Raw genomic sequence first — 19,020 nt, forward strand, 5'->3', positions numbered from 1 at the left:
TGGGACCAGTTGAGTTTCTCACCCCAAAGTGAGGTTGGTCATGCTTTTAATCAAAGCATCCCACAGAGAGGATTCCCAGAAAGGGGAATTTGGGACTTCAGTGCAATGCAGGGCTCAGGATAGCCCCAAAGCAAAGTTGTGGTCAAATAAGTCATGGGGTGCTGCTAGTTTTCCCCACTGCCCTGCCCTGGCTCCGCAGTTTCCTTCCCCAGGATGCCCGGGACTCCTGCCGCAGGAGCAGCATCAGCATGGGGGAAGCAACAAGCTTGGAGCTGGACCACTTTTTCCCTGCACTTCTAAAGCTAACATTGCACAACTTCCACCCAACTCATTAGGGTAAATAGTTCTGCAGAACAAGCTCAGCTGCCCCAGTCTCACTAGGGAGAGAGTGTGGTGCCGAGGAATCCATGACTCAGGAGTCCTGCAAGGTTTCAGGATCAGCTCCTTCCCCAGAAGGTCTTTAATATTAGAGGCTTCTCCACCGGACATGAAAGCCCCTGAGTCTGAGACGCAGAGAGGATTAGTTGAGTTTAGTTTCGTATCTCTGCCCAGATCTGAAAGGTCTGCAAGAGGGAGAAACGCCCGTTTCCCAGGCTTTGGTCCCCCCACTACCACATTTTTCTGGTTTTAAGATCACACGAAGAATGTGGAAGTGGCAAAGCGGCCCAACGGACCTACCTTGGAATGCTCTCCTGCCCTAGAGCTGGTCCTTGGCCGAGGGTGGGTTCAGGCTGCTCCTGCAAGAGATGCATGGAAGTGGCGGCTGGATCTCACCCAGAATCATCAGAAGTACTGTGATGCTGATGGCATCTTCCCTTCCTCCTCCATTCTAGATGGAAACCAGGAGCAGGAAAGCCCAGAAGAGCCATCCCAAACTAGCTAGGTTTTCTCAAAACATAGGAACAGCTCAGACATTGTTCAGTAATGGGAAGACCAATGGTTGCCTCTACCAGCATTAAAAAGGTCTTTTTGGAGCTAGAACGCAAAAGCCATCCCCAGTCCAAATAACCACTTGTTAGATGTGATGCTGCTATTAGGGATATCCAATGCAAAGACCCGGCCAGGATGCACAAAGAGACAGGAGGGCTCCAGGAATATGATCCCGAGTCACAGTTTTCAGGCATTAGTGACAATGTCACCCCTAGCAGATTAAATGACAACTATAGCAAATGGTGAGAGAGATGGGGTCGAAAGCAGTAGGCAGGCAGCAGCAGAAATATGAGAAGGGGAAAGAGCAGGGAAGGAAGAATCGACAAGATGCAGAAATGGGGGAGAAAAAAAACAGATATGGAAGCTGAGGACAATATCTGGAATAACAGAAAGTGAGCTCAGGTGGGACTTAGCTGAAAGTCCTAAAAATTGACCTGCAAAGGCAACCAGAAACATCACTGTGCTGTGGGTACGTAGGTTTTAAAAGTTGAAATGGTCTCATCATGCCCTAAAACCAGGCTCAGCTGTGGCCAATGCTTGCCAACCATCTGGTATTTTGTTACCAATTCCAACTCCCTGAGTTGCCCTTTCCAAGGCTTTAAAGGGAGCCCAAAACCACACAGGGATTTCTTTCTGCTGAGAAAGAACTACGTTAACTCATTAAGGAGGAGGACAAAATAAAACAAAATAACAACCCCTGAGTTAATTAAAGGTTGGCTATGGCTACAGATACTTTCAGTCCTTGGGAATATGCCTGCTCTTGAATTCACAATCCTTTGGTCACTGTCAAAAATCAGCCTGGTAAATTCAGGAGGGTGCCCGCACCTTTCAAAGAAACTCTGCACATAAATGATGAGGGTTTGCAGTGGGAAGAGGGACAACACCAGGACATCATCAGGGAGGATACAGCTCAAGCCTTTGTCCTTACAGGGCCACAAACCCGCATCCAGGAGAGAGCTGAGGTACCTCTGGCAGTTTGCAAGAGGGATGACAAGTGAAGGGAAAAGCAAATTCCAAATATCTCTTAAGCAGCAAATGGTCTCATGGATGGGTATCTGCCTGCCAACATGCAAAGACCCTCCGTCTTCTCCTGAGCCACCAGGTTCTATTCACCAGCCCTGCTGGTCTGACATATCAGTTGGCCAAGTGTGGTCTGTTGTTATGGCCAGTTCCCCATCTATCTTGCCTTACAGCCCTCTCCAAGAGCAGCAAAGACCAAGCATTTTGGACAAGAATGAGTCACCAAGATCCTGATGCTCCCCATCAGGGACAATTCCCACTTTTGATCCAATGCTCAAAGTGACCCATCCATCCCCAAAGTCATGCATGTTGGTCAGTGGGGTACACAAGCAGAGAGTAATTTGCTCTTTAACATCCAAAGCAAACTTTCTGCTTAAACACAGACGGGACACTGCAGCAAAAGGAGATGTGACAAGTTTTCCGGAGGCCACTTTCTATTTGCAAGATCTTCTCAATCATCCACATGCTTTATCCTGGACTAGGGAAGCATTAAGATCTTCCAGTCTCCTGAGAGACTAGACCAGAGTCAAGGGCAACCTAGCTGCCTTCTAAAGCTCCTTGCAAGGTCTGTTCTGGCCATGCCATTCAGGGCTTCTTGGATTTAAATCCACGTGTTCAAAGGAATACTTTAAGGGGCTCATATCCAACTGCAAGGCCTCATGTGTTCCTCAAAAGCAAATCACATGAGTGCTTAATCTGTCAGCATAGGCACCATCACATACCGGTCCAGATATGGCTTCCTCTTTCACTTGGATCCCGTTGCACAGAGTTGAGTCAAGACTATTGCCTTCTGCAGCCTCTTGCTTTAGAGAACTTCTTGGCAAAAAAGAAAAAGTGAAGAGAAAATGCAAAGTTTTTTCTCCATTAAAAAAAAATAAAAAAGATTAAAACAACTCAAGGAAAATAGAGCTATCTCTTCTCTCCATGCAGCATCCTGGATCTCCAGCAGCTTCTTCCGCAAAGACACCCAAAATCTTCTCATACATCTCACACCTCTCCTTGAGACCCCATTCCCACTGAGCAATTGCATCAACTAGGGCAGAGTTGGGGAAAACAAGTCTATGGATCAAACTAGGAAAACTCCATCCCATTCTGTCCCAAAGATTCCAACATAAGCACTGGGAGAGAGATCCAGAGCCACCCTCAGCATCCCAGGAGATCACCCTTTCTGCTGGATGTGCCCAAGGGCTTCCAACACCTCCCCAGCCGCCCCTTCCAGTCCCACTTTTAGCAAAAACATGGGAAAAACTACCTGGTGATGACATTTTCCTGCAGTGGCTTCTCCTTCACTTTGGGTGTTCTCTTCTTCTGTTTCGAGGCAGGAGGCTGCACTCAGGCCAGAAGAAGAGAATAGTTTAGAAGGAATAAAAGGAATAGAAGGGAATAGTAGTAGACAGACAGGGCACAAAAGTTGTTGTACTTGTGCCCAGTGGGATCAGCTCCAGGGTCACCTTCAAAGTCCACACAGGGAGCGTGGCCAGCAAGATGCCTCCTACCTGATCTGTGCATGGAGTTTCCTCCTGCTCCTCCTTCACAGCCTTTCTTTTGGGCATCTTTGGCACATTCCCTCCCTTTTCCGACTCGCTCTTGCGTTTCCTGGAGAAAAGTCATTCCATGAGCAAAGGCATCCCATCATTACCACGGCCAACCAACATCTCCCAGTTTATGGCAAAGCTGCAAATACCCCCAAGATGAGCTATGAAACCACATTGCCAAGCCCTTATGTCTAGCAGCACCAAAAAAAAAAAACATCCCTAAAATGAAGTTGGGAGCATCTATGCCAGGGAGTTCGCAGCGTCCTATTTTATGGACAAGCTGCCTTACAGATATCATGCGTTCACTTCAAGTAGAGTTACATAAAGCTTGGAGATCCCAAGCCCTTCTTCCTGCATCCCACTCAGGATAGCAAATTGTACCCACCGACTGATGCTGTTCTTCATCTCCACCCGTATCTTCATGCCCCTCGCCTTCGAGACCCCCATGGCTCTTTGTAAACAGGCACAGGGCTAATTCAGCATTCCCCAAAGATAACTGCAAGCAAGATGCAGCCAACAGCACCAAGGTTTTGCTCTCATAGGCAGCTCTGCCAAGGGGGTTGCTCCAGACTCAGTCCTGAGGTCCAGAGCTACAAGGAAGGATTCCTAAGGACTCCCCACCAAAATCATTGCTTCTACTTGGAAATTTGATCCAGGAAATGTAAGCAATAAAGCTATATCTGAAATAACAACTAGGTGTTCCCCATCCACAAACAGGGAAAGAGACTTCACCTTCTAAGGAAAACCAGCAATTTTCAAGGATAAAAACACAAACCATGAAGTAAAAGGAGAGGCCCTGCAAACTTTTCAGAAAATAAGGAACCAGACTGAAAACCTTTGTGCTTTATCAGCCCTTCCATAAGTAGTTTCAGCTGCTAGATCTCCACACTCACCTCGTGCTGCTTGAGTTGCTCCCTTGCTGCTGCTGAGGTTGGAATGAGATCTCAGCTACCTCCTTAAAGCCAATGCCCCCCCTCACATGGAGCGTATTTCAAGACTCCCTTAGCCCTGATTGGAGGCCCCCAGCCCAAGATGCATCCTGGGAAATGAAGTTTTAGCCTGAAAGATGAATTTTAGGAGACCCAGGGGTCAACATCTCTTCTGCAAGGGTTGTTGCTGGGTAGAAAGCACTTTGCACCACTCAGAGATTGGGGACTTCCAAAGAGGATCCAAGAACCATGGTGCAAACAGCTTAGAGTCTTTCCCTTTGGAGAAAGATATCACTCCTGTAGCTAGGCAATTAAATTGCTCACAAATATTGGACTTGCTCAGCTGCCTCTCACCCAGTCCCATCTCAGGATGGTCCCTGAGCACAAGCCTTGGAGCTGGAAGCCAGAAGCTACAGTCCATCACCCTTGCACTAAACTCTTTGCACCACCCTGTTCCCCCTCTCTCCCAGCCCTATTCATGCAGAGGAGTCTATTGCTTGCACCTGTGGTGTTTGCTATCAGGAACCTCCTATCAGCTGAGCCTCGAAATGGGACTTTCTATCCTCAACCAGCATTAAGGCAACACATGGCATTGCAAGGATGCCAGGAAGAAGTGCTGAGTCCTCCAAGCCTCTTCTCCATAGGGAAATTTCTCCCACTCTGCACAGCACCATGCGCTTCAATCCACTGGCATGCAAGTGTTCCCAGGCCAGCAACACCCTGATTTTTAAGGAAAGGAGAAGCAAAGGAATGGCCACATATCCACCTCTCCAGTGTGGACCAGTAGCGGGCTGCGTGTTCCCCTGGTCCAAGGTTGAGCCTGGTTGCAGACCGGGAGCAAGAAGTCGCCCTGGGCAGGACTGGCTGTGGGAGGGCTCCTTTGATCCCAGTTGCGCCATCCATGGAAAATGCATCTAAGCTACTTTTCTTGATGGATGAGTAAAAGCCGTCCAGGGGGTGGGAGCTGGCCGCGGGGCAGGGAGCAGGCGAGGACTTCTTGCCAGGGCTTGTTCGCTCTAGGCCTCCTTCCGCTGGGTGACAGAGGTGCAGAGCCAGCATATCATGGGTTTTCCTCTTTGCTTTCTTCTTTTTTTGCCCTGGATCCTGTAGAAATTTATTCACCTGGTTCCTGGTTGAGAGGTTCTCCCAAGTTGTCCCGCCAAAACACAACCTACCTCAACCCCATTGATAATCAAGATATTTTTATACATCTCGATGTAACATCAAGATGTTTTCCCTTTGCAAGGGCCAAAGCTTTTTGTAAAGGACGAAACTGGGGAGGTAGGGAGCAGCATTGCTCCGTCCAGGGCTCTTCCACCAGCAAAACCAATCCGGGTTGCAAACAGGTCCCCAATGTGCCCAAGACGCTGACAACCACAAGAGTTGCATTGGTGGCAATAACCTGCAAGGTGCTAGTGCAGATCAGGCTGAGCACGGCTCCCTTGTCAGCAGAAAGTGAACTAGAAAGACATAATGGCCCCAGAAAACTGTGCAGAGGAGCAGGAGCCAGCCATGCATTTGGGCAGCATCATAGCAGTAGCAATTGAACTGACAACTCGTGTATATTTAGAGTATTAGAGGGTATTTTAAGGAAGAGAAATGTCATTTCCGTGCTTCGTGTTTCTCAACAACCCTTTTTATAGGAAGTGCTGAGACTGGGACCCTTTTGCCCTTCTGCAAAGTCGCCCCTTGGGACCTTTGGTCTTCCAGGATCGCAACCCCTTCAAGAAAACTCCAAGGAAGAGACAAAGAATAACTTTGGGAAAGGAAAAAAAGGGAAGTGGCTTAGCCAAATCACGCTGTTATGAATCACGCACTGCAAACAGTTGAACGCACGTTGCACTCATTTTCTTTCCCTCCTTTGTTAAATACCCTGTTGGTAACAAATCAGAGTTGTCACAATCAAGTGCAAGTCTCATTAGGCTTATTTTAAAAAGAAAATAGGTTCAAGTGGGACCCTTGTCGGGTGACATGCACCAGCACACAGCCCCAGCAGATGCTGAGCCAGCTCCTGCATCCAGCTGCTGCTCCAGATGTTATGGTGTCTGAACAGCCTGGTGTAGCACAGGGTGACGCAGAGGGGGGCAGTTTGGACACTGCTTTAGTGTCAAAAGCAGCAGGATAGACCTTGCTTGGAGCGGGGCGGGGGACGACAACTGCGGCTTCATTGCACCCCTTCCACAGCAGCCCAGATGTTGCGGGAGGCGGGGTGGCAAAATCCAGGGGTTGTGCGGGGTGAGGAAGGTGCAAGGATGCAGGTAATGCAGGGGATTTGGGGGGGTGGGCAGGGGCGGGAGGGGGCGCCCAGATGTGGAGAGCGCGTGAGCGGGTGGGAGGGGGCGCCCAGATGTGGAGAGCGCGTGAGCGGGTGGGAGGGGGCGCGCTAGGGGGCGGTGCGCCCAGATGTGTCCGAGGGGGGGGCCTCGAGCACGCCCCGCCCCACGGCGCCGCGGCCCCGCCCCTCCCGTGACGTCCTCGGCGTTCTAATTCCCACCGTTGCCACGGGCGATGCCCCGCCCCCGGCTCACCTCGAACTGCTCCTTCCCCCTCCTCGCCCCCTGCCGCGCTCCCATTGGACAATGCAGCCGTCCGTCACCGAGACTCGCCTCTCCCATTGGCCGCGGCCGCGCTTGGCCCCGCCCCTCCGCGCTGCTTATGCCCCGCGCCGGCTCCGCGCTCGCTCCTCGGGGCCGGTTCTGAGGCCGCGGCGGCTCCTGCGGCTCCTCGGGGGCGTCCCGGGGCTTGACCCGGTACCGAGCAGCGCGTATCGCGGTCCCCTCGGCCTTTAGGGCCGGCTGCACGCGAGGTCTGGGGGCGGCGGCGCCTCTAAAGGGTCTGGGGGCAGCAGGGCCTGGGCCCGGCCTGGGGTTTAACCCCTCCCCACAAGGGCTTTTTTGGGGAGTCCTCCCTTTCTGGGGGAAAAATCTACTCTTTTAAATTTTTTGGGGGATAAGGCACCTTACCTGGGGGTGCCCCCCATAAAAGCTTTTCTGATACTTAGTTTTGCCCCATTTTGGGGATGCACCCCACCAAGAGTTTTGGTGGCACTTAAGTTGGACACTTTTGGGGGTGATTCCCCCTTTTAAGGATTTTTTTTTTCTCTTTGTAAGGTTGGTGCATTTCCACCTTTTTTGGGGGTGATTCCCCTTAGGGGGTTTCAGGGTACTTGACTTTGCCCCCTTTTTTTGGGGGTGAACCCCCCCTTTTTAAGGCTCTCTCCTGGGGCCTGCGGATGCCCGTCGGCGGCGATGCTGGCCCCCGCCGAGGAGCGCCCGGACGGTGCCACCGACGGTGACGCCGGCGTCGCGCTCCCGCCGGCGCCCAAGAGCGGCAGCGCCCGCAAGGTGAGGCTGGTGGCGGCAAGGGGACACTGTGGGTGACGTGAGGACCCTCCCAGGGGGACACAAGTGTCTTTAGGGGGTGGTTTGGGCCTGTCCTGGTGCCCACATCTTGCTGGGGACCTTCTCCTGTTGCTCCAGTAGCCCACAACCCATCTCCTCTTACTCCCTATTCCTCCTCCATCCTCCTTGCTTCCTCCTTGCAGCCTCCTTTGCAAGCCTCCTGCAGCCTCTTCTTTCCACCTGTCTAACACTCCTCTCTGTTGGCTTTTCCTCCCTTTTCTTTTTTTTGTTCCTTTTCACCTCTAGGAAGCCAGGTCAACCCGCTGGAGCATCGTCTCCTCTCCTGCTTGCTGCCGGAGGTAACCAGCATGCAAAGGAAGCCCGTGTGTGGGAGCGAAATGCGGCTGATAAACCCCCTGGTGTCACTCATAACCGCAGGGTGAAGCCAATGGGGGTTGTTCCAGGGTTGACACCAATCCATGGGGCTCAGTGTGACTTTCCACGGTGTTCCCTGAGTGCTTCAGGGAGTGCTGGTGACTCTACAGCAGTGATAAGGCAGGTGAACATTAGCTTACAGGTCTGCTTTAAGTGTCTGCCGTTAGCCCTGTCCTCTGGGAAGAAGCTTTAGAGACCTTGCAGTAAATTCTCCTTGTAATCCAATGCCTTTTACAAGGATATAATTTTAAAAACTTGTTCTCCAGCGGAGAGTCAGTGCTCTGAGCTCTTTCTGCAGCCCTGTGGCAAGGAAAAGAAAAACCTCTTTCATGCTCTGGAGGTGTCTTTTTCTCCAGTGCGAGGGTTGAAACTGCAGCTTGACAAGGATCAATCTGATCTCAAGTCACCTGTGCTAATGTCCAGCCTTTCTGACATCAGCTAAAGAGGCTGCAACCTTAAACCGGGTTGGAGCTCACCCAGAGCCTTGTCTAAACAGTAGGTGCTGCTTGCAGGGCAAGATCAGCAGGGCATCTCTTCCCCTGTGTGAGCAGTTGGTTTGCCCAGTTTGAGCCTCTTGGATGGTAACATGGAAGAGAATAACATAGGAAAATGTTGCAAACCATTTAAAAAAATTAAAAAAGCTGGCAGAGGATATGGAGCATCTGTCATAACATGATAATTTTTTTGACTGAAAAAAGCACCTGATTAGATTTCCTATTAGCCATGTCAGTTTAGAGACAGGGGAAAAAAATCGGTCCTGGATAGTCGTTTTTGTTGTGCACATTGGAGGCTGTGACTTCTGGTGTTTATTGTTTTGGCAGAGGATTGTGAATATTGCTGTTATCTTCTGCTGGGGTTAACGTGCTGTAGCCCAGGATTTAATACATCTGTTTCCTGCTGGCACTCTGCCCTGTGTTTCATGACATGCAGGCAACCCTGGGCATCCACCCATCTCCCTGGAGCCGCTGCGGGTTTCGAGAAAGGAAAGTGTGGATTTGGATTTGTGCAGGTCAAGCTGTTTGAAAAGCCAAATACTTTTTTTTTTTTTTTTTTTTTCTCTCCTTTTAATTCCCCCCTCCTTGTTGCTTTTGCTCAGTGCATTAGCCGACAGCCAGGACATTTCTTTGGGAAGTTTAAAACCCTTAATCCTCTGCTCATTTGTTAAAAGGCCGTGTGATGTAACCATATTCTCTATAAAGGTTTTAGAGGTCTTAGCTGGTAATGTCTCCCACAGGAAAAAAACGGCGTTCAGCTGGAGTGCTTCAAGAGATTAGTTTCACAATAGCAATTTTTATATGTAAACAGATGTTTGTGGTGGTGGCGGCTCTGGTAACCTACCTGTTGTCTTAGTGGCAGCCTGTGCTTTGAAAAAGAGCTTGGTTGGGAGGAAAATTATCCATAATCTTTTTAAAAGAAGGATTTGGGATTGTTTTTCTGCGCATGGAGGGGTCTCCTGGGTTTTATTTTGCTCTTGCTGGCTTGCTAACGTGGGTTAAACCAAAGTCACTCGTCCCCTTGCTCTGTGTTGTTCTTGTTCAGAAACTCGGGGACTGTAAAGAACATTAGCAACCTCAGCTGATGCTCTGGCTCTGTGGAGATATTGGTGTTTACACTCTAGCAGTGTTCAACATGAGCTGCAAATCAGGAGTGTAGCTTGATACGATGGTTAATTGTCCTCTTTGCTGTCAGTTCTACATCTGCAAACCCTGCTTAAAACATCAATTTTTGGGGGGATAAAACTTTCTATGTGTCTATGTCAGAAAATGAAGCTTTGAATCACCCCTTGTAGGCGACTGCTGGATGAAATTTGGAGTAAGAGCAGGCTGAGGTTACCCCTTTTCCACAACCCAAATCCCACAAGTGTCTCCATTAATAACAGTGGTGGCTTGTGTACTATGGCAGTGAAATATCAGCTCTTCCCAGCACAACCTGTCATGTGTCTGCAGATGTTAGTGTCACCTCTGAGCTCTTGTCTGCAAGCAGGAATTCCACTTTTTCTAACTATAGCACCAGTGTTGATCTTCTGGATCTGCACTGCACAGGATTTGAGAATGAAGAGCGTAACAGCTTCCTTTCACTTGCACTGCAGAATGTGCACTGGGTCTTCTCTGAATGTCTGCTGAATTAAGTTTGCTTTTCACTGATGTTTTCTGACCTTTCCAACTCCTGACTTTGAATTGTTTTTTCATCATTCCTGCTGGAGTTGCTGGGAATGATTTCCGAACAAAAACTGTTGGGTTTTCTTGAGCTTTAGCCCTTATTGTGCTATTAAATGTAAACTAGTGATGCCGATTAATGACTGGTGTTGGATTCAGTATGAGCTTGTTGCCAAAGGCAAGACTTACTAAAATGAGAGCCCTGAAGGATGGAGATCTTCAGAGTTAGCACCAAAATGAGTACAGCACTAGCTTTTCCAATGGCTCTGGTCCATGGTCCTGCCTGAAGGATGGATACCTCTTGAATGGAAGGAGGACTGAGGTGACATGAACCATTCCTTCCACAAAATCTGCTGTGGCTGCCAGATTCTGTGGTATCTAGAGTGTTCTCCTTATGGCTATCAGGTGTAAAATGGATTGCTGAGCTCTTCTTGTAGCCTGCTTTGCTCAGGTGCTCTGTTTTCTGTTGTGGTCGTGTTGTGCATATAGAAATAGCACCTGGAGTAGCTTCTGGATATAGCTGGGATAGAAGAAGATGAGACAGAGGTGAGTCATGGAGAGCCAGACCTGAGTAGATCTCCTGGAATTTTGTCCAAGCCGTATATTCCTGCCTGGGGCATGCAGCCTAAGCAAGTGATTGGTGCCGTGGAGGAAGATGATGATACTTAAGAGAGGTTGACTGGGTGAAATCACCCCTGTGTTGCCTGACAGGGGAATTGAACCACATCCTGTCATTTCCCTGGAGGAAAGGCTGGGAAGTAACACTTTGATGCTTCTTTACTTCCTCCCTTAGAAGAAAAATGTAATAACCTGTCTGGTGCCTCAAAGGGATAATTTATAAAATTCTTTTTTTTAAGAGAAATTCCCCAAGACTGAGGGTCATATGCAGAAAGTCTGGGGTAATATGTAAGCATAGCAATATAAGCTGAGCCTCATGGCTCACTGTAAATGCAGTTGGTCCATGCTGAAGAGCATGACAACCTCATGGCATCCAGCATCTCCTGAGTCAGTCCAAGCAGTGGAAACAGTTGATCTGATCCTGATACTTATCCAAATTTCCTAAGTTCTGGTTGTTTCTGGCCTTAGAAAACTGTATTGTCTTTTTTTTAGGGGGGGATCAGTACATAGAGTGAGTGAAGTTCCACGTCTGTGTGTTATCTGGCACAGAGGATAGAAATGCTACCACACATGTGCAGTGTGTGACTCCCAGCTATAAATCTTGGGGCAGATAATTCTCTTATCAGGAGAATGGGTGCCACCCTGCTAGAAAAGGAGGGCCTTACAGAAATTGCTTGAGGGGGGGAAAAAATGCTTTTTGTGAAGCGCCAATTTACGCCTTGCTGAGATTCATACTGTTGCTCTGTGCAGTATATAGATATTTACATAATTATACTATATGGTAGTAATATAGGACAAACTGCTGCCCCATGGTCCTACAATGATCTTCTATAACTTCTCTATCCTTGTGCACAATGTATTTTATTTTATTGGTGATGGGTTCTCAGCCTAGCTTGGCACCACGTCTCATCTTATTATTGTGGTACTGTGTGAATTAAACATCTTTTGGTTTCACCAGCTGTTCTGTGGGCATTCTTGAGCCTTTTAATTCATAACACTCCTGGTGATGAGTGTTTTGTGGCTGGAAAAAAAGCCCTGATTATTAGACTATGTGGTTCTTCGGTGATGCGGCCAAACTCTAGCTTTACAGATAGCTTTTGCTGGTTAATAGCTTGGGCTGTAACTAATCTCATAGCTACAGATCCCCTTCTGATTTCTATTTTGAGTAGATCTGTGCCTGGTTTATACAAACAAGCTCTCGAATCAAGTCTCTTCCTTCAGACAAGGATTCGGTGGCTGCTGTAAGCAACACAACTTGCGTTTCCATTTCTCTGCTGCTCGTAACTGGAGCTGCACATCCTCGGATCACATTTTCTTTTCTCACAGATGTGTCATGCTGACAGCTCACAGCCACCCTTTGATCACTTAATACGCTCGGCTTTTGTTGTTCCCGAGTTGCCTCCAGCTGCCAAGCGCCTATTTTCATAGCAGGAATTCTGCAGCAGAAATTAGCCGCTTTGTGCACGGTGGCTTTGCTCTTTGGACCTGCTGGCCTCCACCTCTTCCACGAGGTGATTACAGGCTTTATGTTAGTGGCGTTGCCTTGTCAGGAGACCCATCTTGTCCGTGTCTTTATGGTTCTGGAGACCAGAAGTGCAAAGTGCACTGGATCATCTGTAAACAAACATTCCCTAAGGACTTTTGAGAGAAAGCCTAACCACATAATTGCCCTATTTAACACCCCCACAGGAACGTTCATAAACTGGAAGAAGTGTTGGCTTTGGGAGTTACCAGCATAATTACATCATTCTATATGTTCCCTGCAAAGGCAGGGTTTAAAGCTGGCAGGAAACTTTGAGTTTGCTTATAAGGGGCCTTATTTGTCTTGGCTGCCTCTGGAAGAGCCTTTCTCATCTTTCCTTACCCCTTACCTGCCTCTAGAGCCTGAGCACTTTCTATAACATGGTTCTCCTTGCACATTGAGTGTTAAATATAGCATTTGGCAGGTTTCTTCCAGGCACAGAGTGGCCTTGCTACAATAATACTGGTTTTAATCCTCCTTTGAGCAAGGCAATAAGCTTCAGAGCTGGCTGTAAGTCCTGTAGCTTCATGGCCCTCATCTCATTTGTTTTCATCCTTGCTTAACATACGTGTTACTTGGTGTGCATGCGGTCTGTGCTGTTGTGCTTTATAGGTGCTATGCAGTTTATGGCCTCTTGTTGGTGGACAAGTTTGGTGCTTACCTAGTCTAAAGTCTTTTAGACTAGAGACTTAAAAATGCCACGTTCAACCTAGCTTGACAGGCACTCAACTTTATTCTTGTACCAATGTCCCTGGCCATGTCTGAAAGTCCAAAAAAAATTGAAAACAGCAAATAACCTTTTTTTCCCCCATTCTTCTGACCTTAAAGGCTTTATTTGAAGAGTTTATGCAGAGAAGAATTAAAGCAAGGAAAATCCCTTTTAAAACTTGCAAGAACTTTTTTATTGTACATTTTATGCCCTCTTATGCAAAGTATGCTTAAATCTGTCACTACTTGAGAAAAACTACTGTGGCTTTTAGCTCATGTTTGCAACTGAAAATGCATTTTGTGTGTTTAAATGTGAGCTCTGAGGGGCTGCACGTGCTTTCTTCTCTGGTCTCCCCCAACATCCCTTTCAATCTAGAGGTGGTCTCTGCTTGTGGTGATGTTTCCTTTCACCTTCTGTGTGAGCTGCCGTGGGCTAAACTTCTAGTTCTGGTGCTGAGTTTCCTTATTACTTCAATAGTTGTAGGGGAAAAGAAATTTCTGGAAGTCTTCAGGAGAAACCGGCAACTAGATGTAGTTGCTGTGGTGACCTTGGTGGGATGCTGATGTAGGCACATGAAGGCTGGTAATAATACTTCAGGAGAGATGGCAAAGCCTCTTGCAGCGAAATTGCTGCAATTTTGTGGGTGCAGTTACCTGGCTGCATAATGAGTGAAGAAAGTGAGGGGTGGGGAGATCAAGTGAAGTCCCTAGGGCAGCAACTCTTAAGATCCTGACTTGACATCTTCCTGAGGCTTTGTTACATCAGGTGCTCTAATACTTGACTTTCTGGTATCTTTTTTTCTGAATGGGAATAACCATCTCATTAAATCTGATTGAAAAGATGTGCAGCTTTCAGCTGGGGAGGAAAAAAATGCAGCTATAGAAATGGTTTAATTCCTGTCTTGCAGGGAGAAGCCAGGGCAAATCCAAACACTGCATCTTCCTGCTGCACCTCTTTTCCAGCTGCACCATGGCTTCCAAGCGTTCCTGGAAGGCAACCCCTCTAATCACACAGGGGAAGCCAGAATGATTAATTAATACCAGTGCTCCTGAGCTTGGATACTTGAGCAATGCTCTCTGCTCAGCCTTGTCTTCCAGACTTTGTCATGACTTGAGTTTTGCCTCCCTCCTTGGTGCTGTCTCAAGCTGGGCCTAGGAAAAGTGAGGAGCTGCCAGGATGATTAATTGCACCCTATAATTGCTTGCAGTGAAGAGCTTTGAATGCCCTCTTTGAATGCCTTGCAGAGCTGTCCTAGTGTTTTACACCTCTCATTTCTGCTGTAGTTGTCCTCATCGACCCTTGTCTTGCCTCCAGACAAGAATACCTTGTCTGTAGCCTAATGCTTGACACTCTTCTGTGATTTTGGGTTGTCCTTCTACATGTGCCTCTCTTGCTTCTGTCATTTGTCCTTGACAGCTCTGTGTCTCCTACTTATGAACTCATGTCCTTACTTCTCTTCAGTAAATCTTAAAACTCTCTGATTTCAACCAAGCCTTTAGAAGAGCTAGAGAGGTCTCAAAGATCCTGAAAGCTGCTGTAAGAGGAGTAAACCAAAGGCTAGGAAGGAAAGATGCTTTCTACCTCCCTCCCACACAGACCTCTGCTCTGGTGCCTCATTCCAGGCTTTGGGATGACCATTTCTGTGTACTCCTGGTGTGGGGGAGCCACTGCTGGGATTGCAGGCAAGGAGCTGGAGTTATTGCAGTGTGGAGGAGACTGCTGCAGGAAGCCAGCCTTTTTGCTTGTTTTTCTCCAAATAACTCTTGTTTTTCTCCTTTCTGAGAATGCAAATCTGGAGTTTAGCTTGACCTGTAACACGGTTTACTCCTTGTCCTCTCCAAGCTCAGCACAAGGTCTCTGCTTCTCTGGAGCTCTTGCTCTGGGGAGTTGACCTTCCAGCAGTTCTGCCAGATAGTCAGTGCCTGGTTACCTCTAACAGGTTGAAGAACCTGTTGTGCTAAACCCTAAACGAAACTCCTAGGATGCCTTGGACTATGTGGGTATGAAGAGCTCCTTTCCAGCCACAACTCTGTCCTTCTCAGTGTGACCAGGTTGGCTTGGAGCTCAGCCCCTTTTGCTGCCTGTATAAACAGCCTTCTCGCCCTCTTATCCTGCTCCTGCCACTTTGGAGGTTTGCACCTCTGTTTGCTTTGATTGCAGGTGATTAGAAGCAGTGCTTTAATGGACAAAACCATGTTTGTGTGAGAGTTGTGCCAGCCCGTTGCTTGGAGGTGCCTTGCTTGGCTATGGCCTGTCTTGTTCTCCACTGAGAGAACCTGGCACAACCCATCACTGGCCTGCGTGCTATGGGATTCCTCATCCTTTTCCACTTTCTTTCAGTGTTTTTGAGTTTCTCCTTGGGGGAAAGGATATGTATGGGGAAAGGGTGGGTTGCCCCCCAATGTTTCTAGAAAATTGGACCTTTCAGATGAGGGCATTTGTTCCTTTAACTATCCTGGAATTGGGATTTGTGCAGCAGTTGGTCTTATCCTTAATGTCCCATGTAATTACCTCTCTAGAATAATTGTCCCTCCAGCTTGCTCCTTCAGCCTCTAGTAATGACAACAAATTCATGGATTACTGCAAAACACTAAGCCTGTCGACTTACCAGATGGGCTGACTTTGATTCTTCGGTCTCTAATATCAGATTTGATCTCATAATTGCTCCGATTTAAATGAAAATGTGTTATCCCAGAAACTCTTTTGAACTGGACATTTCTTGTTTGACTGTAAATATATTCAAGAGAAATGTTTCTTGCAGACACTTAGCCTGAAGCATGCTTAAGACATAAAATTTCCCATTCACTGCAAATCAAAACTGGTGTCTTATTTCTACTTTTCTTTACTGAAAAGTGTATGTTTTTTCTTCCTCTTTTCTACCTCTCTGGTATTTAAGAAAAATCACTCAAACCCTTTCTAACAAATGATTTATTCTTCCCAGAATTTCATTGGGAAGATGCGAGACCTTCAGTTTTCCTAGAGATGTGACCAAGTGTTGCCCAAACCATTGGGTTTGAGACTGCCAACCATCCTACTGGATTTTCCAAACAAGGTTTCCTTGGAGCATGGTAGAGAAGAAGGACCTAGGGAAGAACTCCCCCAAGGGGTTTCTTTATGGAGTTAGCTGAGAAACAGCTTTTTGAGCATGACATGGACCACTGGAAATGGTTTGTCAGCACCCTACTGCTCTGCAAGGTCTCTTGGATGGCAAAGTCGCTTGTTTTGAAGGTGAAGGCTTCCCCAGCAGTGATGAGGGTAAAGGAGTAAACCCTCAATGAGAAGCAAATTGAGGATTAGAGCAAACAGGTCAGATTGAGGCTGCCATGTTCCTCAGACGCTTCATGTTGGGTGTTTTGCATCCCTTGGTTTTGGCAACACTGTCAGCATCGAAGACAAACACTTCACCCGGGTGTGATAAAAGGAGGCTCTGAGGTCTCCATCCTCCTGAACCACCCAGGCTTCTACCCTTCCAAACAGCCTTTTTTTTAATCTAGGGCCTCTGAGGGACCCTTTTCAGCTGTCTGAGCTGCTCCTGGCACAATAGGAATCATCTCTGCTTGGGTAGAACTTTTGTGGCCCTGATTTCCAACACCCCTTTTTCTCGGCAGCATTTCTGCTCGGAGCATTCCCCAGTAACCTTTTGCCCTCACAAGACAGAAGGATATTGCCATCTGTTATTTCCTGAAGTTGGAGATTAAATGTACTTCCCTGTCTGCAGCAAGTCTGAGCCATAGCAAATGAGGCAGGAATGGAATTAATTTACTGCTCTGTGCGACTCGCATTGCACGAACTCTTGACTTGCTGCCTGGGCTCTATTTTTCCATAGCTGTCAAGAGTTGTGAGTCGTTGTAAATGGTGGGATCACATTTATTTCCATTTATTTCACATCTATTTACCAGCCCTGGGGTTTGCTGAGCTCATCTGTCCTCGGGATGTCTGTCTTAACTCTTATGTTGTTGTCAGATGGTCAGACCCTGGAAAAGAGATATCTGGCTTCACTGTTGTATTTGGGAAGCTCTTTTGGAGTAGTTAAGAGGTTGTTGGAAGCACCAGGTTATATTAGGTGGTAAAGCTTTTTCAAAAGCTGTGCTGCATCCTGGGATGTTGGATTTCCAATGCCTTCAGCACGTACCTCGCCAGGGCCATACAAATACATGAAGCATCAGGGCATCTGAAATACATCACTACCATCACCCTTGAGTGTTGTGGTCTAAGCAGGGCTGGTCTTAGTGCTACAGGGTGGAAAATTTTCAGAGGAAATCAGGGTGGAGAGGAGATGCCTCTGCCCCTATAGCAAATGTCTTGCATGAATGTCCTTGGGCAGGGTGCATCTAAACCCCGATGGGGACGGTGTCTGGCCACTGTGCAGTGATCTGTCCCCATGCTTCAACGATGCCTGTTGCTTCCTTGTGCCCTAGCTGGCTCCATCCTGTTCCAATTCAAGCTTGCTGCTGTTCCAACAACAGCTAGGAAATGCATGCGGGTTGTGTTGAGGGCTGCAGGGTTGTGATATCCCTGGATTTTTTACCCCTTGTTGGAGTTGCCTTGTCTGTCATGGGAGATGGCAAGAAAGATGATCCATCTCCATGGCAAGAAGCCCAAAACCTCTGTGTCTGCATGTGCGTGCTGCCTGGGGGCAAGGTGAGCCCGTGGGAGGGGGGAAGCCACCCTTGTGCCCTAAGTGACACCGTGATGCTCTTTCTCAGCAGGGCTGCGATCCCTTCGCGCAGACGCAGCGCAGCAAACTGCAGCACCGCCGTGCACGCATCAACCAGCAGATCAACAAGGAGATGAGGATGCGAGCGGGGGCAGAGAACCTCTTCAGGTGAGTGCTGCTCCCCAGGGCATCAGCACAGAGATAGATATGGGGGATACATATAATATATCCCCTATATGGGGGAACATAGTCCAGTGGTGCAGGGGAGAAGGGACACCAAACTGTTTTAACAACTTATTTTTGTCATACACTGCAGTGAGCCATCACTTGTCCAGCCAGCACCTACTATTATTAATGCAGACTGCTTGTTCTGAGCAGATATTTCTGATTTTTTGTTTTTTTTCGAGACCATTTCATGGTTCTGCTAGGAAAAGGCAGACTGCCAGACCTCAGTATGTACAGAAACAGCCACTTTCTACCCTGATAACTCTCCTGTGTCTTCCAAATGCACTCCTCTCCCCCGGTATCACTATGGACAGACTTATCTCTGCTTCCTTTGGCAAGCCTTGATCTCCTCTCTTCTGATTTGCTCGGCTGTTTTGCTCCTGCCCCCTGTCCCACAGGCTCTCGGAAGAAATTATCCGAGTTGCCTAAAACACACAATTTTATCTTGGTGTCTGGGAGGCGATGGATGCTGTCACTGCTATGGCTGTGCCTTGCATCTGGATTGGCTTTTCTTTTTCCTTCCTTGACTTTGCAGCAACTTTTCTGCACACACTTACACTTTGCTCAGAGCAACATTGATTTTATACATTTTTACCATATTACTGGTCGGTATTTTAGTTTCCTGGAAGCCTATTACAAAACAGAGTGTGAGTGGATAATAGTAAATGGTAATAGTAGGAACAAATGTTGAGTTGAGCTTTGAATATGTACATGCTGTTTGATACCCCTAGCAAACTGGTCAAATTCAGCTTTGGGAAAATTGCCCCAGTATTTCCACCGGAACATTATCTATCCAAAATTTTGGATATTACATGGCTTTAGTCCAATGGCAGCTAGCTGCTCTCTCTCTTAAGAGGATACATGTGTGAATGTATTTATGCCAAAGCTGCATCTTTGAATGGTTTTCAAAATGCAGCTGGTTCAGCACAGGTAGAGCCAACTG

The 19,020-nt window shown here is 47.7% G+C and overlaps 1 protein-coding gene across 1 annotated transcript in view; it reads left to right on the forward strand.

The window, feature by feature from the left end:
* Window positions 1–7,285: 7,285 nt before the first annotated feature.
* The window catches only part of RHPN1 (rhophilin Rho GTPase binding protein 1), a 36,754-nt gene continuing 25,019 nt past the window's right edge, over window positions 7,286–19,020 (forward strand). Inside the window, exons 1-2 of the mRNA XM_026047136.1 lie at window positions 7,286–7,758; window positions 17,902–18,020. Of these exons, the coding sequence (XP_025902921.1) occupies window positions 7,663–7,758; window positions 17,902–18,020 (215 nt within the window). The 5' untranslated portion in view covers window positions 7,286–7,662. The remainder of the gene's footprint in view (window positions 7,759–17,901; window positions 18,021–19,020) is intronic.

This window comes from Nothoprocta perdicaria, unplaced genomic scaffold (assembly GCF_003342845.1).
Source record: "Nothoprocta perdicaria isolate Ctin4 unplaced genomic scaffold, notPer1 scaffold_48, whole genome shotgun sequence".
In the NCBI taxonomy this organism is placed as follows: domain Eukaryota; kingdom Metazoa; phylum Chordata; class Aves; order Tinamiformes; family Tinamidae; genus Nothoprocta; species Nothoprocta perdicaria.